Genomic DNA, 25402 nt, shown 5'->3' on the forward strand with positions numbered 1-25402 from the left:
GTCATTGTATATGATTACGTTGTTGAAAACACCCCTCCTTAAAAGTTATTTTATTATATATTTTTTTGTAACCCCATTCGCCTAAAAGGGTGTATCATGTTCTCTGTCACGTCAACGTCTAAAAAATCAAGGCTATCAAATTGCCAAATTTGGAACGGTAGTCGTGATCGAGATTAGTTCAGGCATGTAAATGAATAAAACATGTCAAATTAGGGGTATCCTAAGTATTCCTCCATTCAGCTTCTCCGACCTTAGTCACAAGCTTCATCGCAATGGAGCTAAATTGTCAATCTTTGTTCAACAGTTCAAAACAGATTGGTTAGGGAAAATGTTTGTAAAAAGTTGACATTTTTCGAAATATTGCCATTTGATATTGTAAGAGTAGAGACTTCGGATGGAAATTGTGATGAATACGATACCATATTTGGTCTGATAATGGTGGAAGCCTGCTGGTGTGGTTATTTGTTGCCCCCAAAATATAGTGCTGATTGTTTTGATAATATATATCTCAGTCCCTATCGTCTGATATTTAAAGTTTTTGCACCCACTTTCTTAACACTTCAATATTTGGGACCTGAAGTAACAAACATAGACGATGATATAATACTGGAGTTGCCAAAGTGCATGATACGAAACAAAAATAGGCCAGAGTTGCCAAATTGCAGGAAACGAAACAAACAATAGGAGATCACGTGGAGTCCTAAGTAGCAAAAACGTAGAGAAGGAAAATATGAACTCAGAAATATAGACGTCAAGCAGAACATAAAACAAGAGAACGTCACTTAAGAAAGCTATAGCTCGTTATACATGTTAACATACCAAAGACGGGCCATAGGACACAAAGCACGTAATAAAAGCTAATGAATGGTGGCCCAAGCAGATAATAATACAAGGGAATGCAACCATCTCATACACAACAAATTATGACGCTCGAATGATTTGGTTTTGTTGAGGCTGCTGGGGAGGGGGGGTTATTTCTAGACTACAGACATCTTTAAACCGGACTATGGGCTCTGGTATAATACGATACAGTAGGGGCTAGTATCAAGAAAAGGCTGGAAACCTTGAGGAAGCACACAATGTAATCTCTAAGCATTCAAATCTACCACATGGATGGGCATGAGAGCATCGACTCCTTGGGATAGTGTACTCAACACTGTAAATTTCTCTACCAAAAGATATTCACAGAGTAATGCTACATCTCCTTTGTAATCAGGTAACACAGTACAAAATTGTGGCATCTGCTTCCAGCTAAGTGCATCATTTAGCCACAAAACTCAAGCTCCTGTGAACATAAACAACAATAACTGTAAGTAAGAAAATTCTCAACTGTAAAATAAAAGACATGGACAAGCATGCCACTCAGCAAAAGATGCAACGGCCTGGCCATTGCATAGCCACATCCAATGTGAAAAGCCCATCTCAATTAAACAGTAACTTTACATCTCCAACTCACAGCTGATGCATAAACCCTAGTTCTAGAATGTTTATATGCTTGAACACCAACCCGCCAAAACAAAAGGGTTGCAAGATTATCAAGACACTTTAGCTATTTCTTGACCAACTTAATCAATTCTGTAGAAAAGAAGAGACCTGCAGGCTTGTTTTTCCACACCCATTCCTGAGAAGCTTGAATCCCCTGTGAAGAGTAAGAAGATTAGAGGATATGGCACTCAAATGCACCACAAACAAGTCCATCCCCTCTTACACTTACTGATAGTCCTCAATCTATTCATTAGATAGCTACACTAATAAGAACATTACGAAATAATTGAGGATCCTTTAATCAATCAACTTGTTCCTTACTGTTACTGCAGATATGCATGAATCACGCTACATAAATTTACCATATATATTGACGATAAAACAAAGACCAGATAATAACCTATATCATTGAAGATTTTTTTGCGAATAAAAGCACAAAAAGTTTGAACTCTAGCAGAAAGTTGAACTGCGATAATGTAAAGCATGATACCAAAAATGGCCCTTATGGCTCAATTGGAGCTTACAGGTTTCTTTGACCACTAACAGAGAAAAGGTTGCACCAAACTGTCTTTACACGAAAGAAGAAAGCCCCCTCAAAAGCAGATTAGGGGTTGATGAGGAAACAGACATCAGTGATTGTCAGCCACTATTTTGCTGCTTCGACTTAAAGCCACTTGTAAGTTTGACTGTTACTAGACAAAAGAAAACCAAAACCAAATAGACACGGAGTACTTGGACCCGGAGAAAACACATCCAAACAGAACGAACAAAATTTTCATCCTTTCCCTTCTCAGCTGCGGGGAAAAGTATGGTCACAGGCATTTCGTCAAGTACTGTGGTAAGGAGTGTGGAACCCATAACAGGAAAAATCTCCCATCTTCACTCTTCAGCACCAAAGGGTAATGCACACCAAAGGGAAATGCAGAAAGCAGGTATCAGAAGAACATAAGCACATAGATGATTTCATTACTAGAGACTGAGTTCAAGATATTTCTACTTTTTTATTTACTTCATAAGGAGTCAAATTGAAGAGACAGGATGGTAAGATATGACTTAGTAGTTGAAGCGGAAGAAAATGCTCTCAGGCACGTCTATTGAGGAAAGGTGCTAAACTCTTTTCAATCACTAATGAGTTCTTTACCGGGCACTGGGACATCAGAACCCTTTGGAGGATATTAGTTTTTCTTCAATCATTCATTAGTGATTGTTTAAAAACTATATTTAAGGATTCAAATGGATTATAGAATTTATTTATCGGCAAGTGACTAAGTCATTCGAAATTATTAGGAGTCATTCAAAATCAGGAACATGGTACGAATGGGTGGAGCGCAGAAGGAATTTAATCAGGAGAATGTCTTTCCACAATGCATTTGGCCTCGGAGGGGCTTGGCAATCTTCGCAAAAAATGGGATTTCAAGGATCATCCGGCAAACTTTTACTGTTCTGATAAATTGAATAACTTTGGTAGATTTATTAGTCAAGTAGCAATACAAAGGTAACGCAGATCTGTGATCAGTCTACCAGATATTTCATTCAATGTTTTGCAGTTGAGACGAAAAGATTTGCTGACAGTGAAGTCTAATTCTTTTTTATGAAGCAATAAAATAACTAACAGATGGCATAAATACCCATATACAATAAGTATACCAAAAGGTAGAGGAACCTCACAAAAAGATATGGTTCTCAACGAAAGACACCCACCCATATATAATGGGGTCTCATGGGTGCACCAAAACATTATAAGGGAAAAGAGGCTACTCCTCAAAGCTCAGGTGTACAAAGCTCTTCTTTATTATCTAAAGCTCTTATATTTTCATCAAAATTATCTAAAGCTCTCATTTCCCTCTCCAAATAGTCCACATTAAGTGCAAGTGGGGCGGCGTCCCAAACCCTACGTCATCTTCTCCGCCTTCTGAAAGTTCAGCTGAACATTGCTTCTTTAATTGTACTTGGCATCACCCACTGAAAGCCAAACCAACCCCGTACTTCTCTCCACAAACGAGATGCAACCAGACAATGTAATAGGAGGTGGTTCACATCTTCACCCGAGCATTTACATATGAAGCACCAACTGACACACGTAATTTTCCTCTTCCTCAAATTCTCTGTCATTAGAATCACCCCTCGCAGCTAACTACTTAAAGAAACACACATTTCTGGGTACTCTAGGAATCCATACCAGAAGATAAGGAAAGGTTTCCTCCTCTCAGAAGCTTCTCATAGAAAGACTTAATAGAAAATATGTCATTATTCCCCTCTCCCCACCTCCAAAACATGTCTCATGTACTAGACTTCCTACACATGTTGATACACAGACTTGGTAAATAGCCAACCAAGGAAACTCAGATCTTGGCACAAGTTTATCCAGTAATCGGGTGATAATCAAAGGGGTCTCCACTCTGTCCGATGGCGATTTTCTCGATAGGTGTTGGTTGGGAGTTTTGACAAAGTTCGAAAATGGGCACCAGGAGTGGGGTGTATGAGATGAGTGGGCTTTTATCTTCCGAGGTTCGAGATAAGGTGACTCCTTTACACCTTTCATATTTATTATTACTACGAAAGGTCTAAATATCATGGTTAAAACTACAAACATAAATGGGTGGATCAGAGGAGTCAACGTAAAGAAGAAAGAAGCCTGGAGATCACTCATCTTTTTATATGATGATTCCTTGGTACTTTGTGAAGCTAAATCTGAGAAACTCTAGCCCCCAGGCTCATCCTAGCTGCGTATGGACTAGAAAAATCCAACTGTATCCAGTAAATGAGGTGCCAGAGATTAAATTATTAACTGGGATATTGGGTGTGAGCCAAGTTCTCCTCCAACTACTTACTTGGGGATGCCTTTGGGATCAAGGCACAAAGATATGAAAATTTGGGATTGGATGCTAGAAAAATGTGAAAGGAGACCGGTCCGATGGAAAGTCAGTAGTTGACATTGGGGATAGATTGATTTAATCAACTGGACTCATTACCAACTAATATGATGCCTTTGTTTCCTTTACCAACAAAGATTGACAAGATATATGAGGCCTTCAAAAGGAACTTTATATGGCAAGGAAACAGAGAAGGGGTGTTTTCATTTGATAAAATGGAATACATTGATCAGAAGTAAAAAGGAAAGGGGTCTGGACCTAAGGAACTTGAAACTACAAAACTCAAGTCTACTTACGAAGTGGCAATGGAGATATGGCCTTAAAGAACAACTCTTGTGGAGGAGAGTTATCAGCGATAAGTATGGGAATGGGATGCATTGGATTTCAGATGCGGTCACCACTACTATGGCACAAGTGTATGGAGAACAATCAGAAGCTTATGGTCCTCTTTCAAAGAAAATACAAGCATCAACGTCGGAAATGGAAGAAGACATCTTTTTGGATAGATAACTAACTTGGACAGGGGTCTCTAAAGATCCTTTTCCCTAATATCTTCAGTTTAAGTTAACAACAGGATGCAGCAGTAAATCAAATAGGGGACCGTTGGGTTGGAACTTGAACTTCAGAAGACTGCTACAGGATAGGGAGATACACAGAGTTACTGAGTGTATTTCTGCCCTGGAGCATTCAAAGGGTTTGAGGAACAAGAGGGACAAACTAATCATCTTATGATGATTTGATTCATACTGGTCAACAAGCTACATTGTGGCCTTGGAAACATACATGGAAAGTCATTCCATACAAGGTAGCTTGTTTTGTCTGGCTGATAGCTAAAGAAGCCTGCCTGACTCGAAAACTTAAAGAGAAGGGCCATTCAGTTATGCTTAAAATGCTCTCTCTGAGGGAAAGAGTCGGAAAGTAACAATCATCTGCTTATTCACTGTGCAATCACTAACCAGCTTTGGCAGCTTTTCTTAAACATGAAGTCATTAGATGAGCAATGGCTAGACTGACTTGCGAATTATTGGCATGTTGGAGCAGCTTGGGCAGAGCCGCAGAGGTACCCGGCAGAAGAACAAATGGAAAATAATACCTGCTTGCATTTGGTGGTCTATTTGGAAGAAAAGAAATGCAAGATAATTTGAAGATAGATACACTTCCATCCAGAAGATCAAGTTGAACTATGTCTTACTTCTTCATTTTTGGGGTAATGAAAGATGCATACATAGATGATTCTGAGTCTATTTTAGAACTTTTAGAATCTTTGTAGAATCCTCGTAAGTAGCACCAAGGATCCACTGATGTAACTTTGTTCTATAAATATGGTTACCAGCACTGCCATTGTGCTCAAGTTCTATAATACTCCTTCTGTTTCAATTTGTTTGTCTTAGTTTAAGACATAAGAAGACTTTTGAATCTTGTGGTCTAAAACTAAAGATATGTATAATGTACCAAAATGTCCTTTAATCTTGTGGTCTCTAACGTGCCATGTAGGATGATGAAGTATAGAGTTGTCAGATTAGGAAAGAGACATTCTTTCTGAAAGAGACTAAAAAGAAAAGACAAACAAATTTAACCTAAGGGAGTACATGTTACCTTTACTGAGAAAAACTACATGACTTAGTAGTTGACACTGTACATCACAAGCTATAAATTCTACATCACCAGCCTGGCAAATATTTTACTGGAATATTAAGGGCCATTTTCTACAGTTGAGTGAATGATTTACAGAGATTTTGAAAACATATGATCAGAACAATAGTAGCATAATGGTACCTGAATCGATTGTTGACCTGTCATTCCAACTGGGTACTGGAAAATCAAAACCACATAATAAGATATCCACTGAAATCCAAGTCCTATGAAGAAGTATGGTTAAATACAAACCAGAGTAGCTTGAGAAGCTTGTTGCAATAATTGAGGAGGGCGCACTGGGGTTTGGACATGTGTTGGAAGCTGACTCCGAGGCTGTGCTTGCATTTCAGGAACTTGTTGGGAAGGAAATCCCCGTGGTTGAACCTGAATATGAGACTGTTGGATCGACAGTTTTTGCTGCTGTTGTTCATATGATATCAGCTCCTCCGGCTTTTCCCACTAAATTTCAAAAACAATGCATAAGTACTTAGTAGGTGGCCTAAAAAATAGAATAACCGCAGGCACTACAGCAGATATTTACCCTGCTTTCTCCAGTAGTACTGTTGTAATAGTACTTGAATCCATCAGGGGACGTGTGCTCTGTCCAATTACATTTCACCAGACTAGTAGTCTGGTTGATTCCAGATGCAGCAGCTGTAGCAGGAAGTGCATCTGCTTTTGGTTGGACAGCAGTGCCACTAGGTGCCGCCTGTTGAACATGCCCAGGCCATGGAGACTGCAGGACAACATACATTGTGAGGAAATAACCTCAATTCGAACAGTAACATTTACTCTCAATACTCGAATATTCTTGAAACATTTATAGTAATGGTGAGGAAAACACAAAACTGAGCCCCAACTAGAACTGGATGAAACAAAGGACATAATGGGCCATAGATGATAGAACATACAAGTTTATAGAGAACAATGGCCAGTAGAGACCATATATCATTCCAGTACCATAGGAAATTATATTCAAAAAGAAAAAATTGAGAACCGCAAAATCCTAATTTTCAAGAAATTCCATCATGAAAACTTTCTCAAGTGTACCTGTTGTTTAGCATCTTGGGTGCCCTGGTGGACTGCTGAGCTTTGGCTAGATGGTTGCATGAGCTGCAATTGTTGCTGAAGCTGAGTAAAGGTTTGCTGTGATGATTGAAAACTCGCCTGCAGCGTTTGGGTCTGTTGAGACAACATCTGTGCTAGTTGGGAAGGTGGTGGATGAAGATGTTGGACCAACTGCTGCTGAAAAGGCTGCTGGTTTGTGTTTGCAGATGCAGCATGTATTTGCATGTTGTTACTTAAAGGTGTATGTCCCATGGGAGATGTCATATTATGCTGCACCTGAGGCTGAGAAACAGCTGATTGACCAGTCAAACCAAGCGACTGCTGCAACGGCATTCCCTGACGGAAAGGACTTTGACCGGCAGAGTTGGACATTTGTACTTGATTTGTCTGTCTGAATAAAGCATGAGAAGTTGGTCCCTGTGACAGAGGTGTTGAGGCTGGAGGCTGAAGCTGCACGGAAGATGGTAAATGCTGTGGTGACTGAAGTGGCTTCTTCTGTAGTGGAGAAACTTGTAGGCCAACAGTGGGGAATTGTTGAGTAGACTTGCCAACAGAAAAACAACTTAGCACAAAAACAACAAACAGAAATCATTCTTAAGATTGAAATAACATTAAGCAAGTTTCTATAAACACATACCAGTTGCGATGGAGGAGCAGAAGAAGCCGCAAGTCCTGTAAGCAACCCATTTCCAGTGCCACTAACACCCCCGAAGGTGCCACCCTAAAAGTTTGTGCAAGCAGATACACTGTAATTTATATACAGATTGAGAAACTACGCCCACAAGCAACAGCATCTTCTGGATATTCAATAAACTATTTCTCCATCAAAAGTTAGTCGGGGGCAATTTCTTCTGGAAATTACATTTAAATAAGTTGTAGTCCCATAAAGCGTTCCAATTAAGTATTCTGATACATACAACCAAATGCCACAACCATATAGATGGTCTTCTACTCGAATTATGCCTAGCGATAACGTTGATACCACTTTAGCTCGCAGTTTGCTATTAGGAGATCACAAAATCATTCAGATTAGATCATCAAACACAAATTATAAAGAGTGACACATTGTAAATTGGGTTCTAAAACTAAAATCCTAGATGAATCAAAGCAAAAATTTAACAGTGAATTCTAAAACCTGATGAGAGGACATCAGAACACAATCAAAGAGACATGATAATTTATGCCTCTATTCTATTTATTAGTATGTTGGCTTCTAGACAAGACAAATATCAGATATAAGTTATAAAGAAGCAATTAATGTTTGAATTTAGGAGTAATCTTTGTTTTATACCCCCTCTGTCCCAAAAATGTCACCTTGAGGGTTTCAAGGAGAATGTGAAAATGTGGTGGCTATCCTTCACTGTTACGGGCAGACCAGGGTATATTTTAGCTGAAAAACTGAAAATGCTAAAAGGAAAGATGAAAGAATGGAGTAAATCCAACAGAGGCAACTGGAAACAGGAAAAAGAGGAGATGTACACCAATTGGCCAACTGGGAATCCATCCAGGAACAAAGAAGTCTCACAGATGATGACCTTCTTCAAAAAACAAACCTAGCTTTGGATTTTGAGAAGGTGGCTAAAATGGAAGAGATAGGGTGGAGACAAAGATCAAGAATTCAATGGTTGAAACAAGGGGATCAAAACACCAAGTACTTAGGCAATCAAAAGTTTCTATCAAAATCTTTACAAAAAGCCAGAGGAATGGAGACCAGAATTACAGCTCATGAACCCCACATGTATAACTGAGAAGGAGCAGAAGTGGTTACCGAGACAATTTGATGAAAAGGAAATCTTAGATAGTATCAAGCTATGTGCTATGGAAAAGGCACCTGGTCCAGATGGATTCCCCATGTCCTTTTATCTTACTTCTGGGATCTACTCAAAGATGATATCAAGAACACTGTTCATGATTTTCATGCTGAGAGAAGTTTCAATGCAACTTATGTGGCTCTCATTCCTAAGAAAGCAGGGGCCTCAGAATTGAAGGATTTCAGACCTATAAGTCTGATTACTGGCATGTACAAGGTGATAGCAAAGATTCTGGCTGAAAGGTTGAAAAAGGTGGTAGACAGGCTGGTTAACAAACACCAAATGGCTATCATAAAAGGGAGGCAGATCATGGATGCCGCACTCATTGCAAGTGAGTGTGTGGACTCTAGATTGAAAGGAGATGTCTCTGGTGTCATGTGCAAGCTAGATATTGAAAAAGCTTATGACCATGTAAATCGGGAATTCTTGGTGAACTTACTCAGACAAATGGGATTTGGGGAGAAATGGCTGGGTTGGATTAGGTTCTGTATCAGCACTGTCAGATTTTCTATTCTTGTGAATGGTGAACCAGTTGGATTCTTCCCATTAGGGAGGGGACTTAGACAGGAAGGCCCTCTATCTCCCTTTCTTTTTATTTTGGCAATGGAAGGATTTGACAGTATGATGAGGATAGCAATACAAAACAGGTGGATCAGAGGTTTTCAAATAGGAGGTATTAGAGGGCAAAGCTAAGGAAATCTGTCATCTGCTTTATGCTGATGATACAGTTATCTTTTGTCAACCCATTGAGGAACAGATAAACTACATCAGATTGATACTTCTGTTTTTTGAGACCACTTCAGGCTTGAAAGTAAATTGGGGGAAGAGTAATTTGTTCACAATCAAAGAGGTTGCCAACTTGCAGAGTCTGGCAGAGATACTAGGCTGCAACGTGGAACATCTGCCTACTGTTTATTTAGGCATGCCACTGGGCAACAGACACAAAGAGGCAATGATATGGGATGGCATTGTAGAGAAGGTTGAAAAGAGATTGACAAGGTGGAAGACTCAATACTTATCTCTTGGAGGAATGGGCATCAGAAACCCTGGGAGACAGAACAATAGCCTCTTAATGAAATAAGAAGGTCAAGCTTTATGGAAGGAGGTTATCAAATGCAAATATGGTGAATATAGCCCTTGGTGTAGTAATGTCAGCTCTACACCCTATGGAGTTGGGGTCTGGAGAACAATCAGAGATCTTTGGCCTAAGCTAGCAGGGAACATTACCATAAAAGTGGGAGATGGTAGTAAAACAAAGTTCTGGGGAGATGCTTGGAAGGATCAGACCCCTTTGAAGGAACATTTCCCTGATTTATTCATCATATGCAACAATCCTGAGGCAACTGACGAGTGTTGGACTACTCAAGGGTGGGATTCATCATTTAGGAGACTTCTGAATGATTGGGAAGTGGACAGGGTGGCAAATTTGCTACATGAACTAGAGGGCTTCAGTGGCACTACATCAGATTCAGACTCTATTAAGATGGAAACATAACAAGGATGGGAAATTTTCAGTTAAAAGGGTCTATGAAATTGACAATGCACAACAAAACAGAAACCAGCAAATTTGTGGAACAATGTCTGGAAAAATATAGTATCAACTAAAGTGAAATGCTTTACATGGCTGGTAGTTAGAAGGGCTTGTTTGACTCAGGAAGTTTTGAAGAGAAAGGGACAGATCATTGTCTCCAGATGTCCACTATGTGGGGAAACAGATGAGACCAACAGCCATCTCTTTCTGCATTGTAAATTCACTGCACAGTTATGGGCTTTATTTTTTACCCTCACAAACATAAAATGGACCATGCCTGAGCACACTGCAGATCTACTGAGTTGCCGGATTAGAAGAGGAGGAAGCAAGAGCCAAAAGAAATGGTGGAGAATTATCCCACTGTATCTGGTGGACTGTGTGGAGAGAGAGAGGAATAGCAGAAGCTTCGAAGATAGGTCCAATTCCGTTCACATAGTTAAATGGAATTGTATTGTATCTTTTTATTTCGGGTGTAAAGAGAAAGAAATAGAGGAATCAGAGCTTGTAGATTTGTTAGGCTCTCTGTGAGTAGTATCTATCCCTTTTTCTTTTCTGTTCCTTTTTTAAGGTTGCCAGCATAGCATATGCTGAGGAATACAACGTTACCATTGTTTAAAAAGAAAAAAAAAGAATGTCACCTTTCTATAACTAGAAACAATTTAACTTTAAAATTCTCCTTTTTACCCTTAATGAAATGATTTATAGCCACACAAATGTCTAAGACGTGTTTTAGATCACACATTTCAAAAGTCAACCTTTCTTTCTTAAACTTTGTGCCAAGTCAAATGGTGCCACATAAATTGGGACGGAAGGAGTAACAAGTATATGAGTAGTTTGTGTTTGAATGTAAGGACAGGTAATGAAATTCCTGCATTCACAAAACCAGAGATCACCCAAAGAAATTTGACCAAGAATGCAATAAGAAAACATGCATCTGCAGATAAATCCAGGATGTATTACAGGTCTAAGAATTGGTTCTAGTGATGACTATAGCATGTAGCACCCAAGGATGTGGCCTAGTGGTCAATGAAGTGGGAGCAGAATCATGAGGTCTCAGATTCAAATCTCAGCGAAGGCAAAAAACACACTAGGTGATTTCTTCCCACCTGTATTGGTGGGATGTAGCAGATACCTGGTAGAATAGTTGAGGTGAGCGCAAGCTGGCCGCCGGGACACCAATGTCAAAAATAAATGACCATGGCATGTATTGGTAATAAGGATGATTAATTCTAGTTTCCCAGGAAAGGGTAGGTAACAGATGGTGTCATTTGCAGTAGTCCATACCTGATGTATCTCTCTAATTCCTACCTAGCTAGACATATTTTTGAGGTACAAATATATTTACCAGAACTGGCTTGCTTCCCCCTGCAACTATTGACCACCAACATACACAGAAGATGTACATTTACCGTGTCACCCCCCAGTCTATTTATTATACAGGGTTAGTATTGAGTACATATGAATGCTTGTGCTCAAAAAGGACAAACAAATAATTACATCAACACAGTTGCAGCTTTCCCCTCATAAACAGTTTATCCGACAGCAACAGAGGATTCAACACTGTTTTCCTTACCAAAGCAGAAGGCGTTGTTGTATCAGCGGATCTAGGAGGAAATTGATTTCCAAACCCATGCATCCCTTGGTTGGAAATTGGCCTGAGACTTTGTGGACTCATAGGACGCCAGGCATTAGGGCCAACTTGGTCTTGCAAAGGCTCGCCAATATTAGGCGGCGGTCTACATACCAGAGGAAACGAAGAGTCAGTTCTATATTGGGGAAAACCTCAGTTGCATATGCAAAAACTTAATTAATACCTAATCCCAGGTGTTGGGAAGCGAGGTCCAACACCAGGTCCACCAAAAGCTGGTCCACCACCTCTGAAAGGAGTGAAAAAGAGTGATAAAGCAAACTATCACTAACTAGCAGAAAACAACAAATGCACTGGTTCAAGTGAAGCCTACTCTGGAACATCTTTTCTTTTCATAAAATAAAGCACATTGGTATCTCATGAAATACCTAGGTTGTTCTCCAGGTTTAGGTCTCTTAGGTTCAGCAAACCGAACAGTTAAAGGTTGATCGCACCCCTGGAATTGTAAAGGCAATTACAAATTGATAAAAGGATTTAATAATGGTATCAAACCAGGAACACAACTATTAAGATCATAACCTTACCCTCATTGTATACTTTCCACTCAGAGAGTTTATAGCTGCCATTGCCATATCTCTATTAGAATATTTGACGAATCCACAACCTTCAAAGTAGTTAAAGTTAAATTAGTGAGGGTGAAATAAACTACCAACAATACACCCCAACACTTCATGCTTGAATTATTGTTTCAAATGTTCAGCATCCCCCAGTGCAAGTAATCCAGGCAGTAGTTAGAACTCAGTAAGAGAACAAACAAGGACTATGGGAAAGCTAAGATTATATTTTTCCCTCAGAAAAGTAACATCTAATTTTTCTTTTTACACAATTAAATTAGTGAAAACAAAAGGACCGTGCACTTACTAGTGCTATCTAAGAGAGTATAAAAAAACGAAGTGTCAAGACAGGTTAACATGTCAATATGGCTCCAAAGACCATTTAATCTATTGGTCAAGATAAACAAAATAGTGGACATCTAAGAAAGGATGAGCCTATAGGTAAATCCTTATAGCTGCAAAGCATCAAAGGAATGCTCAACAATAGTTAGCCATAAGTTTGCTTCAACCTGAAATATGGAGTTCAGAGCCTTTAGGCACTATCATGGAAAAGAAACTGGGTCTCATCATGCATAGCAAGCACAGACAAGGTGCGCATTCATACAGAATTAAAAAGACTCAATAACACAAACCACGACTCTGCTTCGTATCATCACGCATGAGATAGACATCTTCAACACGACCATATGGTGAAAATATCTGAAAGGGATCGAAAAAAATATATTTAGTTATAGTTACTTCTCAATAAATAAATACACTACACAACAGATGAAAAGCACACAAAAAAGCAAATCATTCAGAAAATCAACAGCATTTCATATTCCAAGCCAAATCTGTTGACAATAAAAGCTATGTACTGTGTCGTGTCACACTCACATGACATGATGGAGTAATATGTGCATCACCAAATTGGAAAGTTTTTCAATACCTCACTGGTGGGCGACTACTATAATTAATCCACGAAGACGTGTGTAAATGTAAGTATGTTATGAAAATTAGATGGGGATTTGAAGATACAAGGAACAAACTGACTTCTTTTTGTGGATCAAGAAAGGAGTTACATAGTTTGGCTACGACCTATGCACTCAAAGAACCAGGTTCTTTGAGCAGCTATGCAAGAATGCAAAGTTGTGGATTCGTCACATGCTATGCGCATTAATAGAAAGCTATCTATGCAAAAGATGAAATTCCAATCGGGAAAAAAAAAAAAGGGAAAAGAAAGAATATCTTGGCATGTACGTACTTCTTCAACTTGCTTCTCGGTAGCTTGTTTGTTCAGTGACCCAACAAATAACTTGTACTCGACTGCACCTATCAAAAGAGAAGAACAAAAAATGAGTAACAAACTAACAAGCATAAAGTCCCTTTCAACCAACTCAAATGAAATACTATCTGAACTAAAATGCTGAGGTAACTCAGTAAAAAGAGAGTAGAAATTACCAAGGCGTTCACGTTCACCATCTGCATATCTGACTTGAATAGGACCAATTCCCTGGTAAATACACAGATGAATTAAGAATTGAAAAATGAGCCAAAAAAATCTTCCAGTATCTCAGCAGTAGAATTTACCCCAGGCAAAGTATATTGATTGTGCAATGCTCTTATAGCTCTGTCAGCTTCAGCTGAAGTAGCATACTTAATAAAACAACATCCTGCAGAAGTCGAGTTATATCCAGATGTTATCAGATTCCAAAAACTTCTCCAGCATGATACATTAGCAAATACACAGAATGGACTTAAGGGATAGCAAAAGGGTAATGAATCACTAATATAACAATGAGAAGTTCGCGACAACAAATCTTCTTTTTTTGCTGATGTGCAAAATCAATAGTTCAGTTATAAGCCCACAAGGCTTCGGGCTTGAACACGCATATATGATATTCATTCATCCCATCAACAGTGAGGCATGCACGCTGCTTGTTTAAGTCAGCCAAATACACCACCCAAACGGGTAGGTATCTCTAACGTAGATATGAGATCCAATCAAAGTCATGTACTTCCTTAACCCCATATAAGACCATTTGAAACCCCAATGGCTTTACAATGTCTGACTATTCCAAAGACAAAATTATGATAGTTCCAAGCCTCTTCCTCTCAATCTCTCCTCGGTCACTGATGACTGAACTGAGTTACTGAACTCAGCCTTCTCAGAATGCTATTTCAGAAAGTCAGGTTGAAGGAAAATGGAATTAAATCAAAGAATTGAGGGAATAATATATTCTGCAATTGTAACATTTTTCTTTTTCATTCAGTTAATCACACAAAGACTAAATAGTAGAAGAGGAGAAGCAGGAACGCCCTGTTCTCCCAAAAATTCTAGAAGTTAAAATAACCAAATACATTTTGTAGGTAGATAGCGCTATCGATTGACCACAGCGTGGAAGCTTGTAATTGTCTTTGTATCTCGGAACATGCACTTCATAAAATCATAAATATCGGAGTAAATAAGGGTGCTTAAAGTTGCAACAAAAAGAACAAGTGCCATCTCAGAACTACAAAATTAATAACTAAGGTGGAGAAACAGAGGAAATCTTGTAACTGAGAAATCATTTGAAAATTAAAAGTTTACATAGCACAGAATTAATACAAATCAAAATACTCCAAGTGGGGATTCTTCCACTTAATCAGACAACACGAATGAGGCTAACCATACATCACTTGTCAAGTATGTAGTACAATCAAATATTGCATAAATCAGGACAAGGTATTCAATCACAAAATATTCATAGCCTGATGCAGATCGATTAACAAACACCTATAAAGAAGTGAATGAAGGACAGACATGGGAACTGCATCAAAGACCAAGAAGCAGACAATGGAAATAGCTTAAAGATACAAAGCACAAAGAGAAACGAAAGAGAGAACCCCATCACTGAAAATCAGTATCAGTAACCTGACTCCTATGTGAAGTAACTGACAACAGTATGCAAAGCGGATAGCACATTAAACCACTTTAACTGTAATATATCTCAAAATAAAAACCCGTACTCCCCTGATTTTTGTTGATGGTGACAGACATCAAACATCTATCATACCACTATTACTTTTTTCCTGATATATTTTCTACAGTTCCCTAGAGACTTTAGTGGTGAAACTGTTCTCATGCATGCAGTGTTGACCAACCGTGTCATTCATGCAACCTGTCTGTCAAATCACCAACACTATCCACCTTTTGTGGCATAATGATGATATATGGCAAAATTGAAAAGTAGCAACACTCAGGGTACAAACCATACACTCACTACCAATGTTTATAAAGCAGGACAATAATATGAGGGTCCCGTGCAGACAAAATAATCTGTTGTTAGCTCAACAAAGTCATGAGAAAATAATATGCTGTTTGATGGAGCTTAATGAACACACATGCTATGCAACTCATGGGATTTGTTAATGGAAAAGCATCAAAGGGACCTTTTCCCCAGAGATCGCAATCAATAATACACAATCAACCACACTAGTAGAATGAAGCCAACCACAGATAAAATAATACATCTTACGAGGAAATTGCTAAAGCAGCCTGCATTTGATGATGAACTTCATCAAGAAAATTACACATACTATCCATTAAAGTACTCAAATCATATATCAACCATGCCACCACACGGCAAAAAGCAGTGTGCATAACCCTCTTTGTTCTATAAGGATGTTACAACCCTGTAATGAAGCAAATCTAGAATATACACAATGCGGCATACGATGAACATGCATTTTATTAATGAGCAACTACCATTACATCTGACAATTGTTGTTGACCCTGAGGCCAAATCTCAAAAACCAACCGCACCAAGAGGATTATAGTACTTAATATTACATCCAGATAAATTAAAACGCCTAGATTATCATAAGAACCTCATTCACCCGTGAACATCATCAAACAAACATTAAGAAGCATTCACTGAGGAGTTCACTCGCATTGAGGTAAATAATCCAGATATCCACAAGGCCCCAATTAGCACAACCAATGAGCTGAAGATGGAATATTAACATCCTAGACATCACATTCATCCTGGTAAATATTTAAAAACCCCTGGGGATACATTCAAATACGCGATATTGCACCAGCAAAATAGAAAATGGCAATGACATGCCATCCACGCATCTACCACCAGACACACTCATTAACCATGCACTGCATGTTGCAAATGATAAGCGTACAAGATATCGAGGAGCTGTTAACTAAAGCAGGCTGTGGCTTCATAATCAACCATATGCATTCATCTGACCAGGATATGAATAGAGAAGAATAAAAGTCAAAATAAGGCACTGTAGAACAATTTCACTATTATCTCAAACCATTATCATATGAACCTCATTCACCCGTGAACATCATCAAACAAACATTAAGAAGCATTCACTCAAGTTTTCACTCGCATAGGGGTAAATAATGTAGATATCCACAAGGCCCCAATTAGCGCAACCAATGAATTGAAGATGGAATATTAATATCCTAGACATCACATTCAGCCTGGTAAATATTAAAAGATCCTGGGGATACAAATACGCGATACTGCACCAGAAAAATAGAAAATGGTAATGACATGCCATCCACGCATCTACCCACCAGACAAACACATAAACCACACGCCGCATGTTGCAAATAAAAAGCATACAACATATCGAAGAGCTGTTAACTAAAGCAGGGTGTGGCTTCAAAATCAACCATATGCATTCATCTGACCAGGATATGAATGGAGAAGAATAAATGTCTAAATACACAGCACTGTAGAATAATTTCACCAGTATCTCAAATCAATCATAAGAACCTCATTCACCCGTGAACATCGTCAAACAAACATTAGGAAGCATTCACTGAAGAGTTCACTCGCATTGGGGTAAATAATGCAAATATCCACAAGGCCACAAGGCCCCAATTAGCACAACCAATGAATTGAAGATGGAATATTAGTATCCTAGACATCACATTCATCCTGTTAAATATTTAAAAAATCCCGGGATGCATTCAAACACGCGATACTGCACCAGAAAAATAGAAAATGGCAATGAAAAGCCATCCACGCATCTACCCACCAGACACACTCATTAATCACACACCGCATGATGCAAATGATAAGCATACAACATATCGAGGAGCCGTTAACTAAAGCAGGGTGTGGCTTCAAAATCAACCATATGCATTCATCGGACCAGGATATTAGCGGAGAAGAATAAATGTCTAAATACACATAGCACTGTAGAATAATTTCACTAGTATCTCAAATCAGCATCTAGCAGCCATGTCAGCCACAACACTCTGATGAAAGAGAGAATCTATTCATTTGCTCTGTTGTTTGTTGTCATACATCAACCACTATGAAAGATAAGCTTCAGATGAAATCTGGGCAAGCTTCAATAAGTCGATCATTCCCCAGAAGTGAAAAGTAGATGATATTGGACTGCTAATTAACACGATAATTTACCAAGAAATACTTTGCAATTCATCACTAACTTCTAAAGGAGATTTGCTAAACATCCAGTTGGACACACCATCTCCATTTGATGGTACAGATTCACATCCATAAAACATTCCAAAATTGGATTACTATAGAAAGAATCATGCATCAACATGACCAATTTCCATGTCTACAACAACTGAAGAAATCATATAACTACTCCAATGCAATAGAAGTTGGTCATAGCACTAGGTAATAATCCAAATGTCAGTATCTCAAGTGCTGTACATCCAGAGATTCCACAAAGTAAACACAGAAAACACTTACGCTCACATAACCTAATACAACAATCCCACACTCTAGTTTCTCCAACTAACGCCTGTTCTACATAACAAGAACCCCTCTTCACTATTGTCAACTGCCACAGAAAGGTTGATTCATAAGTTTTATTCTTGTCTTCTCCTTGGTTGACAGCATGAATGCAAAAGACAGTTGCAATCAATACCAGGCATCCAGACAATTGTGGAAAAATAATTGACATCAAACAAGATCTTATACTGCTCCTTCAGCCCTCAAAGGTCCTGAAAAGAGACATGTAGATCCAAAGCAAATTTGCAAAAGAAAAAACTAGCAATACATACCTTGTTGTTGCCCAGTTCTCTTATCTTTGATGAAAGCAACCTCGAGTACTCGTCCTTGTTCCTCAAACAAAGGTCGGATCTGACATCAACCAAGAATGAGCAACTAAATGGACTGACCGTTGAGGAAGAATAACAAGCACACTCTCAAATGATACAGGTTGAATAAAAGGAAAAGATGGGATTGCAGCAATCTTGGCAAATAATATGCATTGATGTCTAGAAGTTAAAGGGAAGAATATCCAGTGAAATGAACTTCCTAGAGCACACAGGTCATGGCAAGCAAAGTCATAGTGACTGCCTTGTCACAGGCAGGACCAGTGCTCAGAAAATGCTCGGCTCAACTACTTTCTGTTAAGAGAAACCGACATCAACTGCAAGTCATCAGTCAGTCCAAATACCAACATATTATGTGTCCCTTCGCAACGTTAGTTTATTCTTCCCTCTTTAACACGATATCAAGGTCAACAGTTTGCTAACACGACGAACTAAGTCCATTCCAATTTTAGATATAAAAGGCAAGAATAAAGAAATATGGTAAAAAAAGAGAGGTGTGCCGTCTGGAAAACAAGGACGCATATAGAGTAGGAAAACAAGGAAGCATATAGAGCAGGAACCAAATACTAGTGTCGCCTATTATGAGTATTAACAACAACAAGAGAAAACAAAAAACAAAAAACAAAAAAAAAAAAAAAACAAATATAAACATTAATAAGGACTTACATCTTCTTCCGTTGCTGTTCTTGGGACAGATCCAACAAAAAGTTTGGCAAAACCACCTCCATCAACTTGTTCTGAATGAATATGGATAACAATGAATACACTAAAAAGTATAATCAAACCCTTAAAACAAAGCCCCAAAAAAAAAAAAAAAAAACAGAGGAGAATAAAGGACCTATCAGGTATTAATTATACACTAAGACAACAGTGAGCGCCAAGGAACTCCCTTAACAGAACACAGAATCTATATTTCACTGACCAAGCAAAACGCCATTGCTTTTTAGTCAACAAATTTCATTAATAAACACCAAGTAATGTGCCCCCCCCCCCCCCTCTCTCTCTCTCTCTCTCTCTCTCTCTATATATATATATATATAAACAATAACTTAGCTTTTTGTTCAAGCAAACTATAGGGCTTTTAGTTTCGTTTCATCTAGCCTGTATGCAAAGAAAACGAGCATTCTTATATATATTTACACACACACAGAGAGTTGACCAACAATATGCTTACATGCAACTTCTTGATAAAGTATGTCTACATGTAACTACTAAGTATATTATATACACAGGATTTCCAGTTAAAGAATCATGAGGCCTGACATTCTGATCTAGAAAGTACATAAGAGACATCTGAAATAGAATAACGGTTTGAGAACTAAGTTTAAATAAATTAGAATACTCTTCAAGCTCGAGGTGTTAGGGCCCATTGAATAATGCTGGCTCACCATGCAATCATCCTTGGGCTAGGTGACCATTTTAAAGCCCACACAAGATCACAAGCCACATCTAGCGTAGTGCCGTTGCAAACTCCAGGGTAATTCGTCCTTCTAATTTGGTCAGAGAAATCACCGGAATCAGTGGGCACACGGTTCAAAACTCGGTAGATGATGCGCTAACCCCTCTACCCTTCTCCACTTAATACCATATGTTTATCTGCGACGTGATCCGAACCGTGACGTGTCCCAAACCCGCACATCACACGATATGCTCTTACCACTGGACCAAGGCCCTGGGGGATCTAATTTGACTTTAACTCAGAGAAACAACACATTTACTGCTTTAAAGAGTTGTAATACCGCAAATCAATGCTATCTCGCACTGGCAGAGGGCCTGTAAGAAGTAAGGGCGGGCCCACGTTGAGTGAAGAGAGTGCTCAAGCACCCATTAACTCTGACTCAACATTATGTATATTTATATGAGCCAACTTCGCCTCAGTCCCAAAAAGTTGGGTTCAACTATAACCATCACTGACAATGTTTCTTCATATAACTCAACTCATGTGACTTAGGTCTTCCGAGAAAATTACCTTCCAAACAAGTTGGGGTTGACTATATGAACCCTCATTGAATATGTATCTCCATATAACGCAACTCAGGTTATTTAGGTCTTTCAAGACAATTCCCTTCTCTGTTATTTTGGTCTACCTCAACCTCTTTTAACACCTTCACATACCATAGTTTCACATGTATAGGTCTATACGTTGATGCAGGACATTTGTAACCATCTCAAGCGACTATTTCTCACTTTATCCTTAATGTGTGCTACTTGCAACTTCTAATAAATGTGGTCATTTTAATTTTATCAAATCTTGAATGACTACGGATTCATCTTAACATCCGCATCTCCGCAACACTCAGTTGTGAACATGTTAGACTTTAGCGGCCAACGTTCACTACTATATTACAATGTTAATATTAAACTTGTTCTATAGAACTTACCTCTCACTTTGGTAAGCATCATTCTATCACATAACAACCCGATGCCCTTCTCTGTTTCAAACATTCGGTTATAATTCATTTTTAGAAGGACCATCCAGATTTAATTCTATAAGTGACATTTTCATTTGTCACCCATTCTCTTAAAACGAGCCTAGATAACTACATTGTTTGCATCGTATTGCATGTGTTCGATCTTACTTATCCTAATAGCTTACTCTATAAAATTTAGCCAGCACAAGAAGAGTGAAGTTGTCGTAAGTGTTTTTCCTTATTCAAGTTTTAGGTTGTCAGCCTCGCCGATTTCACTAATTAGCACAATGTCGGCAGCAGATAGCATAACCATAGGACCTCATCTTGTATTTTGTTGGTTAGCTCATCCAAAGCTAGGGTAAACAAGTAAGGTCTCAATACCAATCCCTGATTTAGACCCATTATTATGGGAAACTCCTTGTATCTCCTGCTAATGTTCTAACGCTAATCAGGGCTCCATCATACATATCATTTATGGCATTTACATAGTTAATCATAAATTTTTTTATTCTCCATCACCCTCCAAAGGACCTTTCATGGCACTCTTATCACATATTGTCTCTAGGTTAATGCGCACCATGTGTAGATCTTTATTCCTTTCACAAATATTTATATAGGAACTTACTTTTACCATTTCAGGGGAAAAAAAAAAAGAATATTTATATAGGAACTTAATGTAGTTCACATAAAGTTCTAGTGAGCACCCAGAATTCGTGTGGATGGATGGGTGCACCAATTAGGTTGGACATTGAAAATAGTAACGGGAAGTGAAAGAACGGCGATTTCATCTCCTTTACAGCACAGTTTTATAACCGAGTTCAAATTCATTGCATCCTTTTCCGAGGTCAAGAATCCTCCTTCTTCCACTCCACCCCGAAGAGTAGGGGTGGGCATGGTATAGTATGGTACGGTATTTGAAACTTCGGTTCGGTAACTTCGGTTTTCGGTTTCTAAAAATACTATACCATTACCATACCAAAATAATTCGGTATGGTTCGGTATTTCAAAGTTCAATTTCGGTATTTTTCGGTACGGTAATTCAATAACCATAGTTTGTTTGACTTCAACTTACATATATACTCATATAATAAAGGATTATGACTTCGACTTTTCAAGGAACGTCTCAATTATATTAAACTAACACCTTACACATGTAGACATATTCAAATGAAAGTACAAACAATTTTTTTCGTTATTCAATTACACAAAAATGACATTTGAATCACGATAGAGTAGTCGAAGTTACAAAGTCTAAACAACATTAACCAAAATTAAGCATAATCCTTAGTCCTGTACAATTTTACACCAAAAATTCCATTTAGTGACATCCAAAATCTAACTTGAATGAGATGTATTTTTTTGTACAAAAACTAGTCTATCTATTTAATAGTATTAAATATAATATATATGGATTGTATATGTAGTATAAACTTCGGTATAGTATACGGTATCTCCGTATTCTTTTTATAAATACCGAATACCGCACCGAATACCAAACAATATTAAAATGCATACCAAATACCGTAATATCGAAACCACGGTATTAAATATTTCGATTTCGGTATGGTATTCGGTATATACCGTACCATGCCCACCCCTACCGAAGAGTAACTAGGAGTTCTTTTTCGATTCATCCCTGGCCTCATTCAAGAGTTGTTTTTATCCAATCTACAGGAATTAATAAAAAAAGGCAAATCCCTTATGATACTATTACTAGTTCTTCCTCCTGAATTGAGACCAATCATTCCGATAGATGGAGGTAAACTCATGCGCTCAGATATAATGAACTCTATCGAAGAGTTATCTATTGGAACAATAACCTAAGAGTAATAATTCCATATTGATCCGAATTAATCCATACGCTCCCATTTTTAATAAGATTTAGGCTAGAAGTATACAAGTACTGTAATGTTGAGTACTTTCATTCAACAAATCCTCTCTTTTCTTCTTGAGAAATAACTAAAACGGCCAAAAAATTTACCATAAAAGAATTTCCCCTTTCTTTTTATTTCACTAATTACTACTATTTCAAATACATCATGGTACGGGATTACTTGGACAACAAGATCAAACCCGATTATCGAGCAATATTTTCTACGTAATACATTCAGATCAACATGAGAGTCAAACTACATTGCTAGACTCCATGTTGTATGACTTTTCTCTTCTAGTTTTTGTATTTCAAATTTCAAAAAAGATAGAAGAGAAAAGTCATACAGGGTCATATCCTCCCTTTCATTTTCTATTTGTATTTATTTATCATTGCTTCCATTGAATTTTGCCACATGGTGGGACTATATAATATCCACATGGTGGGACTATACTGGGCTTGTTGTTGTTGTTGTTGTTGTTCCATTGAATTTTGTGTTCTATAACGACAAAATCTCCTTTTTTTCATTTTTAATGGACTTTCTTCTTTTTTGATCCTCAATGCTGACTTTTCCTTTCTTTCACTTTTCTGTCTCCCTTTCCTCAATCATTATCGCAAAACGCGGAACGAAAAAAATAAAAATCCAAAAACACAACCATCTTGAAAAAAAAATCAATCCAAATGCATTGAAAACAATTGAAGAGCAGGTGGAGACTCCAAGGTTGATTCGACAAGGTCTCCACTATAATTCATTCTTCCTTGAGAAAATTTCACAAACTAAATTTTGTTTTTATAATATGAGGAATGGTTATGTTGTACGATTGGCGTGCTGCTTCATTAAAAGAATTTGGAGAATCCACTTCCATCAATCATAAATGAGTTGGTAGAGCATGAATTGTAGATACTATCTTGTTTGGCTTAAGTATCATGCAAACAAAATCGGGTTGTATTTTTTATGAAGATAAAAGGTGGAATGTTAGTATTTGGTTCTTTCATTTAGGAACTTCTTGTTTTTCTATAAAAGATTTATTACATAAGAGGGTTGGGGAAGGGGAAATAGGGGAGGGGCTTACTAGGTGGGGAATCGAACCCTCAGCAACAAGATGAAAGTTCAGGTAGTCAACCAACAAAGCTACTAAGATCCACGTTCATTTAGGAAGGTCTGCTTAGCTTCTGTAGGGTTTTTTTTTTTTTTTTAATTTTGAGCCGAGGATCAATCGGAAACAACCTCTCTACCACACAAAGGTAGGGGTAAGGTCTGCATACATCCTACCCTCCCCGGACCCCACTTGTGAGACTACACTGGGTATGTTGTTGCTGTTGGTCGTAAAGAAATTGGCAATTTCTGCTAACTAACTAATATCCATTCTGCTCTACTGGAGTCAATTTGTTCCAATTGTAAATAACTCACGTTCAAATTACTGTAATAAAGAAGGAAAGCAAATATGAAAAGTTAGAGGTATACCTGGAGAAGAGCCACTTCTATCAGAAAAGGGGTAACCCCGTTTTTGGCCCGAAAGAGGACGTTGCGGAGGCAGTATCTGGCTGTGGGCTCCACCAGTATCAGTAGGGTTAGGGTACCGAGGAGGAGGGCTATCGAAAGCCCGGTGGTGGCGGGGTCCACGGTATGCATCAGGGCTATTTCGACGATGTTGATGTTGTTGAGGAGATGGTGGACCACCCCTTGAATGCTTGTTGTTGTAATGAAATGGTGGCTCTGTGTTGTTGTTGTTATTTCCATATCTCTCTCCTCTATGTTGTCTATCCATGAAGATTTATTGAAATTGGGTTCACGAATACAGTTATCTATTCTTAAACCCTAGAATTTTTTAGGATTGAAGAAAAATGGGGTTCGAGTATTGGGGTCTCATAAACCCTAGAGTTCTTTGTGCTTAACTTAAAGAACAAGCTATACTTGCTCTAGCTATTAATGGAAATGGCTATTAAAGAGGGTGTGTGTGTGTAGTGAATGACGGAGCTGATAAATGTGTGATTCGATTATGGCAGAGTGACGTCGTTCCGTTTGGACGAGAGAATATATTACTTGTTCACCTGTGAGTCTCTGACGTCTAGCGTGTTCTCCCTTGCATTACTTTATTACCACGACTCACTCCGTCTGTTATTTTTCGCTTCCCGAGATAACAGTATAATATTGATCCACATTTTAGATTGTATTTTTTACCAAATTAATATGCAAAAAGTTGTGACTTATAATAATTTTCATGTAGTTTTAAATATATATATTTTAATTTTAAAATAAAAATTCTTAAAATATTGAGTTAATCTAATTCAATTTAATTTCAAAGTTTAGTCAAATTGACTTTCGAAAAGCAAAGAGTGCCACATAAATTGGGAGGAGCAATAGTTCCACTAGGGATGTGTTCGGTATGAAGACAAATGTTTTCATACAAAATAATTTTCATGAAAATAA

General features: G+C 38.2%; 1 protein-coding gene across 2 annotated transcripts; it reads right to left on the reverse strand.

Annotated features, from left to right (window-relative positions):
• Nucleotides 1-763: 763 nt before the first annotated feature.
• On the reverse strand, nt 764-25034 carry LOC132034458 (flowering time control protein FCA). 2 transcript variants are annotated; one of them, XM_059424814.1, is made up of 18 exons: nt 24437-25034; nt 19357-19427; nt 18637-18715; nt 14175-14257; nt 14046-14097; nt 13849-13916; nt 13238-13304; nt 12576-12655; nt 12420-12487; nt 12218-12280; nt 11977-12139; nt 7699-7782; nt 7044-7556; nt 6535-6729; nt 6246-6452; nt 6135-6170; nt 1594-1639; nt 764-1285 (listed from the first exon to the last, which is right to left on the reverse strand). In XM_059424814.1, the coding sequence occupies exons 1-18, from the start codon at nt 24738-24740 to the stop codon at nt 1278-1280; spliced, it is 2187 nt and encodes a 728-aa protein (XP_059280797.1). In that variant the 5' UTR covers nt 24741-25034; the 3' UTR covers nt 764-1277. The 2 variants fall into 2 exon arrangements, with proteins under 2 accessions (XP_059280797.1, XP_059280796.1); XM_059424813.1 differs by having other exon boundaries at nt 7044-7604.
• Between the last annotated feature and the right edge of the window lie 368 nt (nt 25035-25402).

The sequence above is a fragment of the Lycium ferocissimum genome, chromosome 10 (assembly GCF_029784015.1).
Source record: "Lycium ferocissimum isolate CSIRO_LF1 chromosome 10, AGI_CSIRO_Lferr_CH_V1, whole genome shotgun sequence".
NCBI lineage: Eukaryota > Viridiplantae > Streptophyta > Magnoliopsida > Solanales > Solanaceae > Lycium > Lycium ferocissimum.

Coding starts and splice junctions, on each gene's coding strand:
- LOC132034458 (XM_059424813.1), bottom strand. CDS start 24,740: ATGGATAGACAACATAGAGGAGAGAGATATGGAAATAACAACAACAAC. Junction 12,488..12,575: donor GTGGAAAGTATACAATGAGG/GTAAGGTTATGA, acceptor TTACAATTCCAG/GGGTGCGATCAACCTTTAAC. Junction 1,640..6,134: donor CAGGTCAACAATCGATTCAG/GTACCATTATGC, acceptor TACTCTTCACAG/GGGATTCAAGCTTCTCAGGA.